This window comes from Amia ocellicauda, chromosome 4 (genome assembly GCF_036373705.1).
Source record: "Amia ocellicauda isolate fAmiCal2 chromosome 4, fAmiCal2.hap1, whole genome shotgun sequence".
NCBI classification, from domain to species: domain Eukaryota; kingdom Metazoa; phylum Chordata; class Actinopteri; order Amiiformes; family Amiidae; genus Amia; species Amia ocellicauda.
The window spans coordinates 4,530,785-4,551,562 of NC_089853.1; the positions used below are offsets into that span (position 1 = coordinate 4,530,785).

General features: G+C 40.5%; 1 protein-coding gene across 14 annotated transcripts in view; it reads right to left on the reverse strand.

Annotated features, from left to right (window-relative positions):
• The window catches only part of ppfia1 (PTPRF interacting protein alpha 1), a 39,524-nt gene that overhangs the window by 14,364 nt on the left and 4,382 nt on the right, over positions 1-20,778 (reverse strand). For all 14 annotated transcript variants that reach the window (XM_066700573.1, XM_066700564.1, XM_066700563.1 and 11 more), the window contains exons 3-9: positions 8,592-8,693; positions 7,712-7,876; positions 7,394-7,468; positions 6,421-6,522; positions 4,228-4,449; positions 3,816-3,962; positions 2,767-2,901 (exon numbers count right to left, since the gene is read on the reverse strand). In XM_066700573.1, coding sequence (XP_066556670.1) covers positions 2,767-2,901; positions 3,816-3,962; positions 4,228-4,449; positions 6,421-6,522; positions 7,394-7,468; positions 7,712-7,876; positions 8,592-8,693 — 948 coding nt within the window. The remainder of the gene's footprint in view (positions 1-2,766; positions 2,902-3,815; positions 3,963-4,227; positions 4,450-6,420; positions 6,523-7,393; positions 7,469-7,711; positions 7,877-8,591; positions 8,694-20,778) is intronic.

Below are 20,778 nucleotides of genomic sequence, written 5' to 3' on the forward strand. Positions count from 1 at the left end.
GACCCAACCTGCTGAAACCGAGCACAGGCCAGGACAGAAGCACAATGCACTAGAAGCATGAAGCAAACCGTGTGCGGTGCAAAGCGTAACCTTGCTTTAAATAAAAACACAAATAAATTAACGCGGAGAATTTAGTAGGCACTGAAACATGTAACGTTAGTAGAAATGAAACAGAGGTCTAGGAACAATCATTGATCTGAAAGAAGGACCAGATTGTAGTTCTGTTATTGAGGTTTCGATTGTCTCTGAAATGGCTAAGAAAAAAGGAAAATAAATAATCACACATCAATTTGTTCCTATTGGATCCAGAAGGCTATTGTATGCTATAGATTGGCAGACATTTCCTGAACCTCTGTATACACGAGTTGGCGTTTTTTCCCCGTCATGGTTAAGATTACACAAACAATAAGGGGGGGGGGGAAGCAGCAGGCAAGCAGAAAGCAGGCATGGTATCTGGACATCGTCTACCTTCCTCAGCACTGAGGCAAATTCCAGCAACTTAGCTTCCTTGACCCCCGAGTCGCCACACACAGCGGGATCAGACTACGGAAGCCAGGAAGGGTCAGTGCACAGAGCGCAAACAGGGAATACAAGAAAAGAGTTCAGACAAAGAGCTTTAATACAGAAGACTACACACTATGGACAAAGGTATGAAAACAAACTGAGAACTTCCTGGTTGTGATGACGGCCTGATTTTTCCCTTCTCTCTACAGATAAACTTTGGTCTTTTGCATTTTATAGTAGGTGGAGGGCTTTCGTCCAAGTTTAAATGAGTAAAACCACCATTTCTATAAAAGCTAATTAAAAAAAAAAGTCATTTAGCATGTGGGAACAGATACATTTGTTGAGTTTAAGGAAGACCTTATAAGGAATATTTATGAAATCCTTATCTGACAATGATTCATGATACAGACGGGGGGGAGGGGAGTCCAGAAAAGAAGGACCATAATGTGTTGTTCTAAGAAAGTCCCAGATAAGCCAAATAATGTTAGTGCACGCTGCCAAAGAGTTTTATTTAACAGAGAGACGAACATTAAATAGAGAAAGAAAGGGATGGTTAGTTTGTATTAGTCTGTTAACACTAGAAGCGCCAAGCCGATCAATTTGACGGATTTGGTTATTCAAATTTGAATTCCTCTGTGTTCCTAAATACACTGCGCATACCCGTTCGTGACTTTTCCAAAATATATGTATTAAACATGTCTACAGAATTTTAGCTGCATAAACGCGAAAATAAATAAGTTATAAACACATTTACCTAGAATAGCCAAAATCTGGTTATTTTGACCGGTCATTTAAATACATACTAAATCAAAAACACATAATCCTGACTTCCCTTTACAATACAGTCAGTCTGGCACTCAAGTGGCGATCTCTACCTTTCTACAGACTTTCATGCGTTTGAAAAACACACGCATTGTACAGCATTACAGATGTTTTCTTACAGCTGTAGTCAGATTGAGTAGATACAGTGATTATCCGCAAATAAACATGGATTGGAAACGGAGATTGAAGAGTGCGTTTGGAAATGTCATGTATATGAACATGACTCATTCAGGGGCATCAGTGATACTGCAAATGACAGTGAAGATTTGTGGGTTTGTGCCAGTTGTTGAGTGAAACGCCAGGTCCAAATGGCACCGAATGCTTTTAGACTACTGATCAATACGTGATTGCTACTGCAGATAGCACAGAGTGCAATAGCGCAGGCACATCGCACGCAAAAGAATGATTCATGGACATTATCAGTGGAAGAGCATTTATTGCAATGCTATATATCCGTGGAGCAAAAGTGTTCACCTGGAGAGGCTGTCAAAATGCAGTGTGAGGTATGAGCTCATGCAGGGAAAGTGCAGAAACGTGTTCTGTGGACTGTCCCGAGCCGTCAGGTATGCAGGCAAAATATATAGTAAATACTTTATTGAAATGCATAGCTACAGTGAATAAAAGCAGTGTATGTTGAAAAAGTTTACACAGTGCTGAAAATGTTTACTTTAGTGTACAATTATGTTTTGATAAATGCAATAGTTATTTTTGAACTATAAAATATTGCTTTTGAGCATTATTCCAATATTCACATTTACACTCGTTTCATTCTCTTATTGTATGCCGTTTGAGCGTTTTGCTTATTTTAGGCTATATAGTTATTCATGTTTTGACTGCAATGTACGCGTTTAGAAAAAAGTGTTATTTAATAGCAATAATATTAATGTTTTATGATCATATTTCAATTTAAATACTGCATTTGTGCTTCCTTTTTGCATGTAAATGTTGGATTTGATGTTCATGAATAAAACTGAGTTTTATATGATGGATCATATCACAGCTTTTAAAGAGCTGTCGGTTACAATGACCGGCTTTGGCGCTTGTAGGTAGTTCGAAATGTCGGCGCTTCTAGTGTTAATAAAACACCAACAGACTGAAATAAAGCATTAAATGCCACCGACTCGCTTCCAACTGCCAAAACGTTCTCATAAGGACAGATACAGAATTCCTCCAAACGCTTTACTGTTCAGATACAGATCTTCTGATTTTCACAATCTGAAAGGCTCAAGTCATCAGAGGTTTTCCAGCAAAGGAAGTCATACATGTATAAATTTGTCCTCTCTTCTATACCAATGTTTCTGTATAACACGTAAAGTGGACGTGCATCTCGACTCAAATGGGAAGCAACATAGCAGATGTCTCTCCCACAGGTCAGGAACGACAAGGAGCGGAACAAAAATCAATCAACTATCAGTATCCGTCCGCGCCCTGAGGACTCACCTTGGTCAGCGCAGCCACTCGTTGCGCGAGTTCGGCTTCTACTTCAGGTAAAGTCTCTGCCTTCCTCATGGTCTGCTGCAGCTTCTGCTCCGCCAGTTCCAGCCTCTCCTGGATCTGGCGGTTCTTCTCTTCACTCTGCAAACACACATGACCAGTCAACCAAAAAAGCAGGTCTGGAGGTCTACTACCTTCACTGTAAAGGGTCAAAACCCAAATCTCACATTGAACACCACCCACTAGATGGGCCTGGCATCACTTTCCACCAACATTGTCTGATTGGATCTTAAATATTGAAAATCATCACTCCTTTCATTACTCTGAACAGTTGTAAATATAACGTCAATACATTTCTTGGGGAAGTTTGCCGAAAGCCTTTCACAATGCGCCATTCACTAGGAGCAAGGCAGTGAAGTCCGGTCCGGCATTGTGGCTGGGATCCGAGATGGACTGCATCTTAAACAAATATTGAATTGAGCAGTTCCCATTCAAAAACTGCTTTCATAAAAGTTTTGAAGCCGTCTAAATATATGGACTGGATCCCGACACCCAGAGTGATTGCCAAAACACCACAGGCCTCCCCTGCTTTAAATGGAAACTTAGCACATCCCCCAGCGACCCAGACTCCATTTCCCACGAATTCGTGTGCAACAGGAGACGCTTTTCTTCACTGAAGGAACGCTTTCTGTTGACCAAAAACCTTAACATTTCTTTTAGCGAAGCTGTGTTACTTATCCTTTAAGAGGTTAAGGAAACAACAAATAAGTGGGCGAAAAAAGTGTAAGCTTAACTTCTTGCTCCCTGGTCTCTTGACTTCCCAACCATTTCAGAACGGCTCCAGAAGGCTCAAAGCTTTAATTGTCGTTAATATCGATTTCATTTTTTGTTTTACAACATTTAAATCTGTTAGATCAGTACGAGAAACCTATGGCCAATTTAGCAGACATCTGAATTCTCTCGTGGACTGATCTGCCGATGGAAACCTTAGCTGGTTTTACACAAGTCCATCGTCATTCACACACACACACACACACACACACACAAAGCCGCACCTGTCTGAACATCGCTTCTTTGTTAGCAATTTCGTTTTCAAGTTTGTCATTGAGATCGTGTACAGACGTGGCTTCACGCTGTGCGGCGAGGTAGCGTTTTTCAAGAGTTGTGATTCTCTCCTCCATGTCCTCCTTCTGGGCCATGGACTGCGCATTTCAAAACAGGAAGAGAAGAGTGAGCAACACACAGTAAAAACACACCACAAACGCTAAAAGTGACTTGCAATAGCCAATTGCAATATCCGAATCAATGCCTTTATTAGACTAAACCTCTGGAAATCCTCTCCCACGTATCCTAATCTGTGTTGCAAACTGTTGGGAGGGATTTCCCCAAAGATGAGAAGTGGATTTATTAACTGAACAATGCAGGTTAGGAATACTGAGTTCAAGTTCGAGTCCAGAGCGGTTTTACCTCTCGTATATCCCTCTGAAACTTAGTGTTCATCTCCTCGGACTTGATGAGGTCCTTGCGGGCCGTGTCCAGGTCCTCTTCCAGCTCAGCCACACGGCCCGAGAGGGCGGACAACCTCTCCTTCATCTGACTCAGGTCATTGCTCTGATGATCGATGATTTCTTGAAGCTCAATTACTTTAGTCAGCTCTTCTTCATGGTTTAAAGACCCGTCTGATGACCTCTACAAGAAAAAAAAACGCCAGACAGCATTTTAACGAAGTAAAGGTTAGCTGCACTCACTGAGGCAATGGGTTTCTTGATAGTCTGGTGCCACACTGGTAGACAACAAACAGTCCTTTAACACAAACTTCAGCCACCAGGGGGAGCCTCATATTATATGTACCAGATGAATGCAGGTCATTCAATTCAGGTCTATTCTTGAAACTTAATTTGCTTTTGCTTACTGAAGGTCTCAGTTGTTATGCACTACACTGTTGTATTGTTTAAGTCTAGGCTAGTTAAGAAATACACACTAGGCCAGAAATAGAAGGAGTAAAATGTAATTTCATGGAACCATTTCCATTCTCTCCTGAAGAACGGAAGAAATTGTTTGAAAAGGCAAATTAGACCCCAGTGAGCTTTCGTGGCTGGATGAATAATCGCAGTCAATGGCTGTCACGTATACAGTCTGTCATCATAAATTCAGCCTCCACACTAGAGCACATCCACCAGTGTCCCCCCCCGAGCCAGTAAAATCACCCTGATCAGAAAATACTGAATCACCGGGTTTTATTAATACTCTACAGTCTATTACACACAATTTACTGGATACCAGAGTCCCGCAGCAAGTGGATTTATTCCCTATATCCCCTTATATATACACTCACCTAAAGGATTATTAGGAACACCATACTAATACTGTGTTTGACCCCCTTTCGCCTTCCGAACTGCCTTAATTCTACATGGCATTGATTCAACAAGGTGCTGAAAGCATTCTTTAGAAATGTTGGCCCATATTGATAGGATAGCATCTTGCAGTTGATGGAGATTTGTCGGATGCACATCCAGGGCACGAAGCTCCCGTTCCACCACATCCCAAAGATGCTCTATTGGGTTGAGATCTGGTGACTGTGGGGGCCAGTTTAGTACAGTGAACTCATTGTCATGTTCAAGAAACCAATTTGAGATGATTCGACCTTTGTGACATGGTGCATTATCCTGCTGGAAGTAGCCATCAGAGGATGGGTACATGGTGGTCATAAAGGGATGGACATGGTCAGAAACAATGCTCAGGTAGGCCGTGGCATTTAAACGATGCCCAATTGGCACTAAGGGGCCTAAAGTGTGCCAAGAAAACATCCCCCACACCATTACACCACCACCACCAGCCTGCACAGTGGTAACAAGGCATGATGGATCCATGTTCTCATTCTGTTTACGCCAAATTCTGACTACCATCTGAATGTCTCAACAGAAATCGAGACTCATCAGACCAGGCAACATTTTTCCAGTCTTCAACTGTCCAATTTTGGTGAGCTTGTGCAAATTGTAGCCTCTTTTTCCTATTTGTAGTGGAGATGAGTGGTACCCGGTGGGGTCTTCTGCTGTTGTAGCCCATCCGCCTCAAGGTTGTACGTGTTGTGGCTTCACAAATGCTTTGCTGCACACCCCGGTTGTACCGAGTGGTTATTTCAGTCAAAGTTGCTCTTCTATCAGCTTGAATCAGTCGGCCCATTCTCCTCTGACCTCTAGCATCAACAAGGCATTTTCGCCCACAGGACTGCCGCATACTGGATGTTTTTCGCTTTTCACACCATTCTTTGTAAACCCTAGAAATGGTTGTGCGTGAAAATCCCAGTAACTGAGCAGATTGAGAAATACTCAGACCGGCCCGTCTGGCACCAACAACCATGCCACGCTCAAAATTGCTTAAATCACCTTTCTTTCCCATTCAGACATTCAGTTTGGAGTTCAGGAGATTGTCTTGACCAGGACCACACCCCTAAATGCATTGAAGCAACTGCCATGTGATTGGTTGGTTAGATAATTACATTAATGAGAAATTGAACAGGTGTTTCTAATAATCCTTTAGGTGAGTGTATATCATACAATGTAATTGAAAAGGCTGGTGGAAAACCACAAACCTTTCCCCAAAAAAAGTATAGAATAGAGAATGTACAACAATGAAAGTATACATTTAAAAAAAAAATACCTTTCCATTTGTGCTTGGTGTGCTTTCCACGTCATGGTTGACATCTACTGTCCCTTCAATCAACAGCTTCTTTTGGCTGTTCTGCTCCCTCAAAATTAGCAGCTACATTTCCAAATACAAAAAAAATAAAAATCCATTAGTGCCTTAAAGGAAAATCAATTACCAGAGCAAAACCATGGCCAGGGATTTTTAAAGTAGTTCAATAATAGACTTCCACTATAAGTAGGGTCATGTGTGGATATTTTTAGAATATGTGGTTGGTTTGCAAAGTAGAAAAAAAAAAATATATATCAATTTTCCTCAGGAAGCCCATAACCACAACACGCACCACAGCTATGACTGAGATGATGCTACAAAACACAAAAGGCAATTAAACCCAACCGCTTGGCAGATATAGGAAGTAGCGAGATGGCATCACTCCTCATAATGAACTTCCTCACAGTAGCGGTTGAAAGCAGGTTATGTAATTGCACTAGTTATGGTTCTTTAAAACGCATAAATCTACAGTTAGAAAAGGATGTGGAGCAGCTCAGAACCTGGGCCTTTTTTATCCTAAATCTGATATACAGTTTACTATCTATACAAATGTGTCTGTCCAGCCCCCCTTTTACATTTACAGTGATGTTGGCTGTGAGGATGTTAAAATATTCAGAGGAACTGGGGATACAAAGCTGAACTGAAAGTAAGTAAAGAAATGAGGACTTAAGCACAAGAAAAAACTGGACTTGACCACAATATAGTATTCACTCTTCCTCCAAAACACACAAAAACTATGTAAGCTGTCTCAGCTGGATGTGTGTTTCAGTTTGTGGGTGAATTTCTATGGTGCAGATTAAATTTGGCTGTAATCGGAGTTCCCCCAAGGCACGATTACTCTTCACAGTCTTTGTGTCACAACACAGTTCAACATTTCTGCAGGGAAGTCACAGCAAAGGGAAGATAATAAAGCGCACAGTTCCCGTTCGGTACGTACTTCTTTGTGTGAGGATGTTAGCTGCTCCTCCAGGGCGCTGCATCGTTCTAGTGCAACCCGCAACCGTTCCCTCACCTGCCCGGGAAACAATCGTTAAAAGACAACGGATCATAGCACATAGTCCACAATGAAAACATCACATGAGCAGCAGAGGTGTGACAAGTGACAAACAGAAGTGTAGTGCAAGAAGCGGGAAGTCAAACACATTCAGAATGATGGAAATCTAGAGATTTCAAGACCAAGTAGAGGCACAAAGGTGCGCATCCACTACAAAAGCAAAACAGGGCTTCATACAATATAGAACAAGCCCCGCATTACCTTTTCATCTAAAGCTTTGTGGTGTTCAAATAAAGACTTCAGTGCTTTGAGGACTTCCACTTCACTGGACACCCCCGCTGGAGACTGCGCTTGTCTTTTCACCACGGTCATTCGGAGGGAGCGCTCGTGCCTCGAGACAAGACACTCCAAGTGTTCCAAGAGCAGCTGCGAGAGCCAAACAAAGAGACACAAAATCAGATGTAGATATATAATAAAACCCACACTAGCAAGACATCAGACAGGGAGAGCAGGCAGGAACTAGGTCTGACTCCATCTAAACAGTCTTTTTTAGAGATATGTACACGTACATCACATTGTGTGTATACATGTGAAAACGGAAAAAGGAAGGAAGGAGAGACGGTATGTCTGAAAATAAAACCTACTAAACTAAGCAGAAGGATAGGAAGCAGTCTCTACACAATTGTAAGATACGTGCAACTGGATTTAAACTCTACTGGATTTAAAGATGTCCTGTCATTTGTGTGATAGGTACGATTGATGTATTTATGCATTGAAGAGGAGCACGGTGTGGCCAAAACTGCCTTGCCTCAGTTGCAAATTCCTTATCTATCCTGTAACTCTTACCTCAGCAGTCTTAGCATCAGGCTAATTTATTTTTGTGGAACAGACCAAGACCAAAGCTCAATATACAAGCCCCCCCCACCCACCCCCACCCCGACCCCCACCCCGACCCCCACCCCGACCCCAGAGACAAACATGTGCTAGGTCAAGGCATCCAGACCAGCCACATCAAACACCAAGATTGATGCCCCCTAGGCCTGCATTTGCTTTCTTTTGCAATCCTATTAGCCCCCACCTTACCATACTTCACATTCAAAAGTGAGTGTACAATTTTAATGAAATAGTGTAGTTTACTTACCCGTGTGTTATTTCTTTCAGCTTTCAATTCTGAAATCTCCTCTTCTCGTTCAAGTAGTTGCTCTCTGCATACATTAAGTTCTTTAGTAAGTGCTGCAAACTCCTGTAAATCATAGAAAGGTGCATAAATGTAGAGAGAGCAGGAAGCTGCCACAACACCATGCACTGAGGTGATTTAAGAAATATGCAAAATGCATATGCAATATGAAGACTAAGATCATAAAAATACACACAAAACACAAAATCACTGAAAAATAGGTTTTAAAAGTATAGGCCTAATAGATGAGCTATAGATACTATAGAATACTATGTTTTCAATAATAAACAGGTTTTGAAAGCTGAAATGTGTGCATCCATAAAACATTACAACCTGCTTCTGGTAACTTTACTTAGCTGGGGGGGGGGCTTAACTATTTTTAATGAAAATCAGTATAATCTACATAAAGGTTATGGTGGCTTTTGCCAACAAAAAAAACAAAGAAAAATCAGACTGCTCAAAGTGTATATGGGCACTGTTCTAGTTTGTAAAACGACAACAAATACATATTACTCTTTTCTTCCATGTATAACATGCTGCTAGTGTAACGTCTCTCACTTCCCAACATGCAGATGCCAGTCCTCTGCTTATTGACGACTCAAATCTAGACATAGACATTAATACTTAAGTGCAAGATCCACTTCACAGACTGTGACACCCTATTTTTTCCCTCCTGGGCGAATTTCATGCAGTGCATTACTACAGCGAGAGCACAGCTCTGCACATTAAGTGTGTGACGACACAGGGACAGCAGAAATAAACAGGCTGCAGAGACGGCCTTCACTTCCATATATAGAGCAGCTGAATGCCGACACGGTTTACAAACCAAGAACAGAGTCTTTACAACACGTGCTTTTTAATAAACAAATAGATCTTATTTATTTTCCAATACTTTAAAAAGGGAAATTCAAATGCATGGTTTAAGCAACCTAATATACCACTAATGCAGTCACTAAGGTCTTTACACAAACACACTATGCATACAAACACACAGTATATACATTATATATAGGCAATATTCAACAAACTGGTTTAGAATATGCAGGGCTAAATCAGTTTTTTCCCAAAGGATAAAAGGAAATCTATATTTGGATCCAAGTCAGCACTCCCCTCAAAAGACCCAGGACTGAAACAAAACCTTTGTTGTTCTCAACTGCACTTTAATACAGCTTAATACAAAGCACAAAAAAATAATAAAAGAATAATACAAAATGCACAAGGGCAGTGGCCTTATATAATGACCCCATTCTTTGTTCATCAAGTATCAGATTAAAATACCTCCTCTATCCCCAGAGAAAATACACATAGCACTCCTAAATCCAGAGACCGCTATTCCTGGAATTTAACCAAATTACGGCTACACAAAATATGGAGTGATGAATCTTGAAGCCCCTTAAAGACACAGACAATATCGGATTACATCGAATGCTGGAGACGATATGTTCAATTTAGCATGCAGATACTCAGTGAAAAGAGCGCTATTTGACGCAGGAAGTGGGTAAACCATTACCCACCCACCCCCATGTGCCATGCACAGTTACAAAGTGAGAACTTCAGATTCCTGGGCCGACATTTTTTCATAGTAGCTAGTGGCAACACAAATCTGCAGAGTCTGTTTATAATCAACAGTCATTATTTCAGTGCTGGGTATTTATTCTTAAATATTCTGCGTGGATTAATTACAACATTTAAGGTTAAAGAATGTGTAACTGCAAGCCCTTATCATAAGGATCTCCCACACAGTGCGGTGGGAAGCCCAGACCTAGGCCAAAGAATCCATACTAATGCAGAAGAATCGCTTTTCAAGTCCCTCTGTGAGACGGGAATGTGGGATTGTGGAGACAGTAGTTCAGTTCAAGGAACATTTCTGACCTTGGCAGTCGGCCAGCAGGCACATTGAAAAACTATTCGTGGCATGTTTCAGCGTAAAGCCACTAGCTTTTAGAGGCTATAGCAAAGACTGCGGTGGATTTGCATATGGGCTGCCAAGAAAAGGTACATATAAAAAAAAAAATAGTACAATACGCATGCTCTTAAAGAAACCAAAGCCCAAATGTTCTCGACAGCCGTTTACTGTGGTTTGCGGAGGTATCTTACTTAAAACACATTATGAAAGGGTTTACTTGTTGTAGTTAAAGTCCAATTAATCTGTTTCAGAGTAGAAACTTTCTTCATGGCAATAGATGGGAAGAGAAAGTAAAGATTAATCCCCCCCCCCCGGAAAACCCTTACTGGTTAATCAAAGAAATCCTAAAACCACTGAAACTATTTTGACAGGAAAGAAAAGGAGGTCATGTTGAAATAATGAAGTTTAGCTAGTCCATCTTAGATTAAGGCACTAGCTCACATGACTAGCAACAATTTAAAGATTGCTGTATAAGGTAGGAAAAGGTCCTGTATTTATTGGGGGGGAATGTTTATTTATAAAGAGCACTGCATTTACTACTCCTGTATAGTGAATCTGGACTACGGATTAGCCGTTAAGCAGAGCAAGGTACTGATGTACATTACAAAGCTCAGAATATAGCCAAGGAAAACCTCTTAAAATTCTACTGTTCAAACAATGAAGAAAGCATGCAATCCAAACATCTATATTTAGAATTTCTGAAACAAGTTCCAATTCATAGCATGTCCAAGCACCGGAGATGACTAGTTCCTGGCAAAATCCAACTCAAATCCTCACTTAAAATGAAGGGCAAAGCAGCACCCGAAACTAACACGCCTCTTCCTTCAGATCGAGGTCACCTGGGCACGGCTGGGGTGACCAGCAGGGGTGTGGCCGTTACGTCAGGCACCAGCCAACACAACGTGGGGAGAGAGACAGCAGCGAGGGCACCAGTGAAAGCAAGTTTCTCCTCTGTCAGGGGCCACTCTCCCGGGCGGATTAAATTTACAGCTGTGTACGACAGATGATACTATACTTAATCCTTTAGTTCCCCACAGCCCAGGATTCATTACATAAAGAAAGGAGGAGGAGATGACACAATGTGAAGTGTCGCAGATCAATTTCTGCCTCGCTCTGGGGGTCGGGGTCAGGAGGGATGCATTTTCAGGCAAACTGTCGGTTTTAGCCTGTTTTAACCCACCTGCCCCCTCTTCTTTAATGAGCAGATAAATGAACAAATGTATTATTGCACAGATAATTTAATTTACCATATCAAACTTATATTGTTAGGATATTTACAAGCCCCAACGCACTCTCACCATATAAGAATTAAAGTCACATATGGTTCACACACCAATTAACACGCATCCAGAGATTACTCAAATCATTGACGGAAGAATTTGGATATAATTATCAGGCACTGCCATCAGGTATGTTGAATACAACACACAGCCGCTTAATAAAATATGCATTAGAAACAACATACGCTAACGGGGGTGCAGTTTTGTTTCAGCTCCTCAGTACACAGATGTTACCCAGGTAAGTGCCTTTCTAAATTTCACCAGCTGAACGCCAGACAACTCCTCACTAACCCTTTCGAAGGTTCAAATGTTCAGTTGGAATCGTTTTAGAGTCATCAATAACCCAGAGGACAATTCTCATCTCTTAAGCAGTTAAATCATTTGCTGAAGGAACCTACAGTGCAGCTGCCTTAACGTGGGCAGAGATATCGGCTCACACCCCTGACAGATATTTAAAAAGAGAAAAGGGATTTGCCATTGATAGAAAATGTATTTATTTTTTGGTTACAGACTAATACGATAAAACTCTAAATATCATACCAGTGGTACTTAAAATGTCAGCTCTGCTCTTTAAGCAGATTGAGTTGGTTCAGATATCCTAGGCTACTGAAGGAGAATGGGTTAATGTGTAAATGTGGCTCTGTGCATATGCCCCGTTTTGAGCTTGCTACTTAAATACACATCTGGCCTCAAACAGAATCAACTGGGTCGTTCTTAACAAGTGGGCCTTTGTTCCCTGTTTGTAGTTTTAATAATCTGTAGTCAGTGTGTTTAAACATGCATGTTGTATTATACCACAGTCCTGCACATACAGAACATTAACATTTTTTCTTTTTTTTTTTGTAAAGAAGAAGGTAAGTTGTTGGTCTTTTTACACTGCAAGTGTTAAAGAGCAAAATACCATCAATACAAGTATATAAGCAGACAGAGTATAGTACTTCTATGCAGATCGAGGCTTCTGTTCGCCAACATCATTTGGGTAATCAGTGAGGTATGAGGTATTAAATAAGTAGCTTTCCTTGGTTTATATAAGCAAAGCGCTTGCAAATCATTGAAAAACAAAAGATCAAAGATAATGATTGTCACATTACCCTGTTGACAAAAAAGAAACATTACGTGCAGCCCAGATGGCAGCCTTCTTATCAAGAACAAACATAATGGCACTTTTTTTTTGGCAAAATTCAGACATTTAAACATTTGTTTAATTATTCATCTCCACAGAACACTTCCTGGAACACAAATCTATTTTATAATAGAAGCCCAAATTCTGTTGCTACTTTTCCATTCATGCACATTTTGGTGCACATACCTATGCTTAAATATCTGCTTTGTGTGCAGACATATCCTTCACTTATTGAAGAAAAAATATATATATTTTAGGAAAACTTGTTTAAATTTTTCTACTTCCAATTGAATCCTACCAAACATACACCAGCAGTTTTTCTGAAACCACAAAGGAATTTCATTGAAAAGAAAAAACAATCTTGAACCAAATTACTCACTCCAATTATACCAACTGCAGTGCCTGTCCAAACATGTCATAGACTCAAACCCTGATAGTACTCAAGATGTTGATCTTGCTGTGGGGAAGAAGAGGAGGAGGAGGAGGAGGAGGAGATTTAAAAAAAAAAAAAGAAAAGCCTGCCTTGACTTTTAATTTGAGCAAAGTCGAGGCCAAACATCACTGAACATTACAGAGCAGTTGGCATGTAATCATGGGGGAATTCCGTTTGTTTAAAGTATCAAATTAGATACAATTACCATTTTAGTTGTTTTTTTTAAACTCTGAGGGAGATAAAGACTCAACGTCATGCTTTACTATGATTTAGAAGTCTGTGAAACTTGGAAACATTTGGGAAAGACATCAGGTGACAAAAAAAAAGCCAACGATTATTAAAAAGAAAAACAAATTGGCTGCCGTACGTCGCTGAAAGAATAGTGACTCAAAACTATGAGAGGGGCAACTGCCCCCCCACTGCCAGACAATCACTGTAAACCTCCCCAAAATGTGGTTCTCATTTTTTTTTTTGAATGAATGAACAATGAAGTTCAATGTTTATAGATAGCAGCCTGACAAAGTGAAAAGTATCTTGTCTCAGCACCAGAGTTACGGCTGCGCGTCGGTAAAGAATGCATCTACGTAGACCCCATGCTCAAGGGGGGCCATTGTGCAAATACACCTTACTATCTGTTCCCACCAACTGTATTGGGTTCAATAAGGATATCCTGTGAATCATGACGGATATGGAACACGTTCTTTTTGCCCCCGCTCACCCCACAAAAATCAAAAAGTGATATTTAGACAGGTGAACATTACTAACATTGATAGAGATTTGCCTTCAGAGAGGGACTTTAAGAAGCAGCAAAAACTGAACTATGAAAGCTTTACTGCAGATTAAAAAAAAAAACTAAAATCACACAATTGAGAATGTGAATAAAAAGAAAAATATCCCTAGATCACAGATGGAAGCAGGAGGAAAAGATGTACAGAATGTCCTGCTTCAATTAACACATTTCACAGAGCACAACAAAATGACTAGTATAAAGACTCAAAATGCATCACAATTCATAAGAAACAGAAACTGTTCAAGACCGAGAGAGCAAGCAGCACAGAGCTGGCAGAAACAGCGCATTGTATAATACACTATTTTAATCAGTCCACAAAAGCAGTTGCATTTTTCTTTAGAAATCCTTCTCTTCTTCAGCACACAAGACCAATTAGCCTGCTCTTTCTTCAGAGGGAAGGGAGAGAGAAATCACATGAAGCGTGCTCCGCTTTCCCACAAGCAAAAAACATGAGTCTGTTTCCCTTTAATTTGTCAGTCAGAGGAGGTCTAGAAAGTTTTGCATGATGTGCATTAGAATGAAGTTATATTTAACTGTATTACACGGCCTAATCTCACTATACCTACATTCAAATTACCGTTTCACTGTGAAGCAAAAACTCACTAATGCAGCCAATGTTCACTGAGTTTCCAAACGCAGCAGAGAAAGGATCAAGCATGATGGACTTAATTGTGTGAAAGTTCATTACATTTGCACGATTTAATCTTTTATTCTATTATACAAATATATGCTATATGATGATGTGTGAATTGAGGCTGGGCGATATGACTTAAAAATAATCTCTCTATTTTTTAGAAGTTTGGGCGATACACGATATACATCTTGATATTTCTTGTTTTTATCCAATCAAGCCACAAAATAAGACCAAAGACATTCAAACTACAAGTATTTCGTTAATCCTCCAATAAGCAAAACTAAAAAATACTACATGCAGGCTGTCATGGTAAATATTATGCAGAATGCAACACATTACAGGGCAAGTGTTGTGTGATTACTAATACGTGCGTTATGTTGTTATGGGATATATATACATACGTTTAAAAATAGCTGGCGTTACAATAGTTTTCATAAATCTTAAATGCGGGGTGCCTTATCCCAGGGATTTTATATAGAACAATTATCCGGAAGGAAGGAGAGCAGCTCCTGTCTAAAAACAGTCCATATTCACCAATGTCTCAAATTATTTATTAGAGAAAAAGTGAACATCATAATGCTTACGCGTTTCGACTTCTCTTCCTCAGAGCACATACACTCACCTAAAGGATTATTAGGAACACCTGTTCAATTTCTCATTAATGCAATTATCTAACCAACCAATCACATGGCAGTTGCTTCAATGCATTTAGGGGTGTGGTCCTGGTCAAGACAATCTCCTGAACTCCAAACTGAATGTCTGAATGGGAAAGAAAGGTGATTTAAGCAATTTTGAGCGTGGCATGGTTGTTGGTGCCAGACGGGCCGGTCTGAGTATTTCACAATCTGCTCAGTTACTGGGATTTTCACGCACAACCATTTCTAGGGTTTACAAAGAATGGTGTGAACAGGGAAAAACATCCAGTATGCGGCAGTCCTGTGGGCGAAAATGCCTTGTTGATGCTAGAGCTCAGAGGAGAATGGGCCGACTGATTCAAGCTGATAGAAGAGCAACTTTGACTGAAATAACCACTCGTTACAACCGAGGTATGCAGCAAAGCATTTGTGAAGCCACAACACGTACAACCTTGAGGCGGATGGGCTACAACAGCAGAAGACCCCACCGGGTACCACTCATCTCCACTACAAATAGGAAAGAGAGGCTACAATTTGCACAAGCTCACCAAAATTGGACAGTTGAAGACTGGAAAAATGTTGCCTGGTCTGATGAGTCTCGATTTCTGTTGAGACATTCAGATGGTAGAGTCAGAATTTGGCGTAAACAGAATGAGAACATGGATCCATCATGCCTTGTTACCACTGTGCAGGCTGCTGGTGGTGGTGTAATGGTGTGGGGGATGTTTTCTTGGCACACTTTAGGCCCCTTAGTGCCAATTGGGCATCGTTTAAATGCCACGGCCTACCTGAGCATTGTTTCTGACCATGTCCATCCCTTTATGACCACCATGTACCCATCCTCTGATGGCTACTTCCAGCAGGATAATGCACCATGTCACAAAGGTCAAATCATTTCAAATTGGTTTCTTGAACATGACAATGAGTTCACTGTACTAAACTGGCCCCCACAGTCACCAGATCTCAACCCAATAGAGCATCTTTGGGATGTGGTGGAACGGGAGCTTCGTGCCCTGGATGTGCATCCCACAAATCTCCATCAACTGCAAGATGCTATCCTATCAATATGGGCCAACATTTCTAAAGAATGCTTTCAGCACCTTGTTGAATCAATGCCATGTAGAATTAAGGCAGTTCTGAAGGCAAAAAGGGGTCAAACACAGTATTAGTATGGTGTTCCTAATAATCCTTTAGGTGAGTGTATATACGCAGTATGATTTACTGTCACATAACCACAATAACACACGTGTTGCGTGATTACAATTACATGCGCTGTAAAACGGTACAGATTCAGGAAGATTTTCCACAGCCGGGTTTATAGTGGCGCATTAACATCTGCTAGACAGAGACATTTCTTTCTGACTGTCGCGTCTCGACTCTACTTACAAATACAGCACGTTGTTAATACAAAATAGTTATTATTATTATTATTATTATTATTATTATTATTAATAATAAAACTGTTGAACCACTTCACCATCTTAATACAAAGAAAATTATACTTTCTGCATGTGTTTGCATTGCTTTCCAATTAATTAAAATGCAAACAAACGTTTATTTATTTTATTAATTTTACAAATGATATCATCTAAATTAGCGGGGGTGGGGGGTGCTGCTTGCAGATCGAGTTCAGCCCGGCGACGAGAGCGGGCGGACCGTGTGCGTTGCACATTAAAGTATCTCTTGGTTGTGTTGGTTATTGTGCATCAGTTCACTCTCCTCATGTCTGTCTGCGTTTCTGATGCTCATTTCTTGCCGCATCCGACACGTGTGGAAGAACCGGGAAGAACGCAAATTTGCGACACCACGATATAAACGATATAGCATAATATGAAACGATAGAGGTTTTTCTATCATCATACGATATATATCGTCATATCGCACAGCAATAGTGTGAATGGATTAAGCTGTGAAACCCACAATACCATCCAAAAACCCATCCATTATACTCAACATGCACGTTAAGGAATTTGGGATAATTGATTTGCTGCTAATGTTTAAGATTCACGCTTCCTTTCTTGAGCGTACATTAAAAGAATGCAGGTACTGCACACAAGTTACTTGCTCATTGCCTCTATTAAGTTCAACTCATAACATGTAGCCTAATATCATATAGTAATACTTCAAAATCCATGTTTGCAATCTATGCATGAGGGAGGGAGAAGAAAAAAAAGCTAGAAAATGGATTGCTTTGAAGCCTGGCGGTTGAGCCCAATGGCAATACTCTCAAAGGAGTAAGATAAAGTTATCTATTTAAAAACCTCTTACTGCAGGAAGGAAAGAGGGGATGGAGAGAATTTAGCAGCACTTTCTGCTTCCTCTATTAACCACTCCTTTATTGCATTGTGGCCGGTAGAGAGATCCCGTTTTATATTTCATTTTAAAACAAAGGAGAATAACGATGGAAAAATCCACATTTCACAGGAGCGTGCGTCGAACTGCGGTGTTTCCCGTGTCGGCCCCACACAGTGCACTCGACTCATTTCAGTTTCTTTCCACGGTGTGTTGTTACAGTGCAACAGTGGAAACAAAAGCTCAAGATAAACACTTAGAATGGAACGTTACAATGCTTTACAAATCTGTTCAAGAGTACATCCGTCAGGTTTTCATTAAATATTTATTAAACCGAATTAGGAACAAATCGAAAGCAAAGGTTTTAAATCGTTCACGTGTAGATTTCCCCCAAAACATCACACTAGACAAGAATCTTGAGTAACGATGTCCAAGTAAAAATGCTGGTACTTCTATAATCTTGATTAAAACTATATAAACACATACATTTCTGAGAACACAGGGAAGCGGTTTTTGGAAAGGTTTATTAGTAATGGTCTATGGATCACCTCACACTTTGAATGCCAGACCGCTGTGAGCGAGAGAGAGTTAACACTTGCAGCTGGCAGCACCGTGCCGGTCTAAAGAGTACCAGAAGGGTCTGAAGGAGCCGTGTTTGCGTTCTTTAACTTAAAACAGATAGTAAAAGTACGCCAACAGTTTTAGCCACTTCTGTGCTGCACAGGACGCACAGCTGCAGTACTGAAGATATTAGACATCTACACTATAGGCCCATTTATTAGTAGGACCACAAGCTTTACCTACCTAAGAACTAACAAGCCAACCAAATGCCACATTTTAAATCAGGCCAGAGATCACCTGAAGTACAGAAGAAGGGAAAGGAAAAACTACAATAACAAGGGTGCCGAAACAAAGTTGGAATTTGTCCCACTCCGTGACACGCCTTAAAAGACGGTTACAAAACATGCACAATGTAGGCCGAGTTGTATACATTTAAAAAGGGAATCAAGTTAATTTTTTTTGAGTGGCGGGGAATGTGATGCACTGTAATTGGTTTGAAGTGAAGCCTACACTAAAATTCTGGTGTTAACAGAGGCTCCCTTTCACCTCTAATCCCCAATCCTCAGCATGTCTTTAGCAAGCAACTCCTCCCTACAGAAGTACTACACTCAGACATTTAAGAGGGCTAATGATGGCCTCTTTGTACCCTGACCACATGGTAGAAGCACATTTAATGACACCATTTCTGCTCCAATGCCTCTGTTCCTGACATACGGGCCAAGCGGCTGTATTTGCATATCTCCCAGCTGTAAAGCAGCCATTGATGACGCCATCAAGAGAGAGAGAGAGAGAGAAAGGTCACTCCAATAAGGCTTATTTCTAGACCCTAAAAAGCCAGTGCCTGTGGGCCCGATCCCAAAACACAGTCTTTGTCAGCACTATAGCTTATGCAGCATTCACTTCAGACTATACTGCAGGAGAGCTATAAAGCTGCTTCAGGCCAAGAAAAACACCAGCCGTATCCAAGCCACAAATATCCTCAAAGAGGCATTTTTGTTGCATGAATGTTCCTTTTTCCAGTTACTCTCAGGGTCTCCAATAGGCTGCACCACTTTTTACTTGCCTTAAATCGATTAAATGTAGGTTTTCATACATTAATACATTCCACAAATCGGTTTATTTTTCACAGATATAAAAATTAAACATTGTTTGGTTAATTGAAAACATCTCATCATTAGTACTGAATCTACAGTGTTATCTTTGGTAGGCAAGCAATGTAAAAGCACACTTTTACTTTTGAGTTTACTTTTTGAATTCAGATTGCGAAAATACACTCACTCAGACACCATACAAAATGGATCAGAGATTGCTGCAAGAATGAACATTGCAATTTCTCGTAACCTAAAACAAAGACCTTCCGTGTCAACCAGTCGGCGTGGAAGAAGTAATCAATGTTGCCCACAGAGAAGTATCACTTGAATTTGTCCGACAATCATCCAGTCAAGAGAAAGGCGCTGTTCAAGGACAGACTTGCACGTCTTTCAGAATAGACCAAACCGGTTGCAAACTGAGAGAACATCATAACAGGCCTGGGCAAACAAATACGGTGGCCAAACTAGCTAGTAAGGAGAACAGTCATGTGACAGGGTGCCAACACAGCAACAATTTATTAGACGGCAACAAGCTAAAAAAAATTAAGATTCAGAGTTTGACCTATCCCTTTAAACATTAAAACAAAAGTACAAATGGGCTTAACCAACGCAGCCAACCTCTCAGATCAAAAATTAAAGAGAAAGCTGGGTTCACTGCTAATAAAATCCAATGAATGTTCTAAAGAAAAGAGACTGAGAAAGCATTGGGGCGGTGGAATACCCAGATCAGCATTCAAATTGGTTTGAAAATGATTCACACACTTCAATTGAACAGGTTCTTCAGCTTTTAGGGGTATGGCAAGTGAATACTCCTGTAAATTTGCATCAGAACATTTTCTCCATAAGAGTTATTATGAATTAACTGAATTACTGGATTCCGTCAACACGTTTAAAACATGTAATCCACCTACACTTGCAATCAGCACATTGTCTTTAAAGTAAACAGCCACCCAAACCAAACAACGAACACTCTCTGCGTGGGTCATTTTCGAGAGGAGGATGGTAAATATTTCATCACCCATCAACCACAATGTGATTTTAAAAGCAACAATGAAGGCTTGTTAGTTTTGAAAGGAGAGATTTATCAAACAGGACCGGGGCTAAAAACCAAACAGTTGTGCTCCCGGTTTTATTATTAGTCATGAAGGAAAAATTGTACTGAACCCTAAGAGTCAGGTCACATCTGTACGTCACTCAGCACAACCACTTCCAGATGAAGTTAAATTACATTTCACATGCCATTATTCCCCCAATATTGCGGCCGAGTTTGTTTTATTTATAATGGAATAAAAAGAGACAGCCTTTTATAATGTATAGTGCCTAAAAGGACAAATACTGTTACGGTTTTAAAAGTGTCTCTGACAATTGTGGAGCAATCACTAAGAAAACTGGCACAGTATCTCATT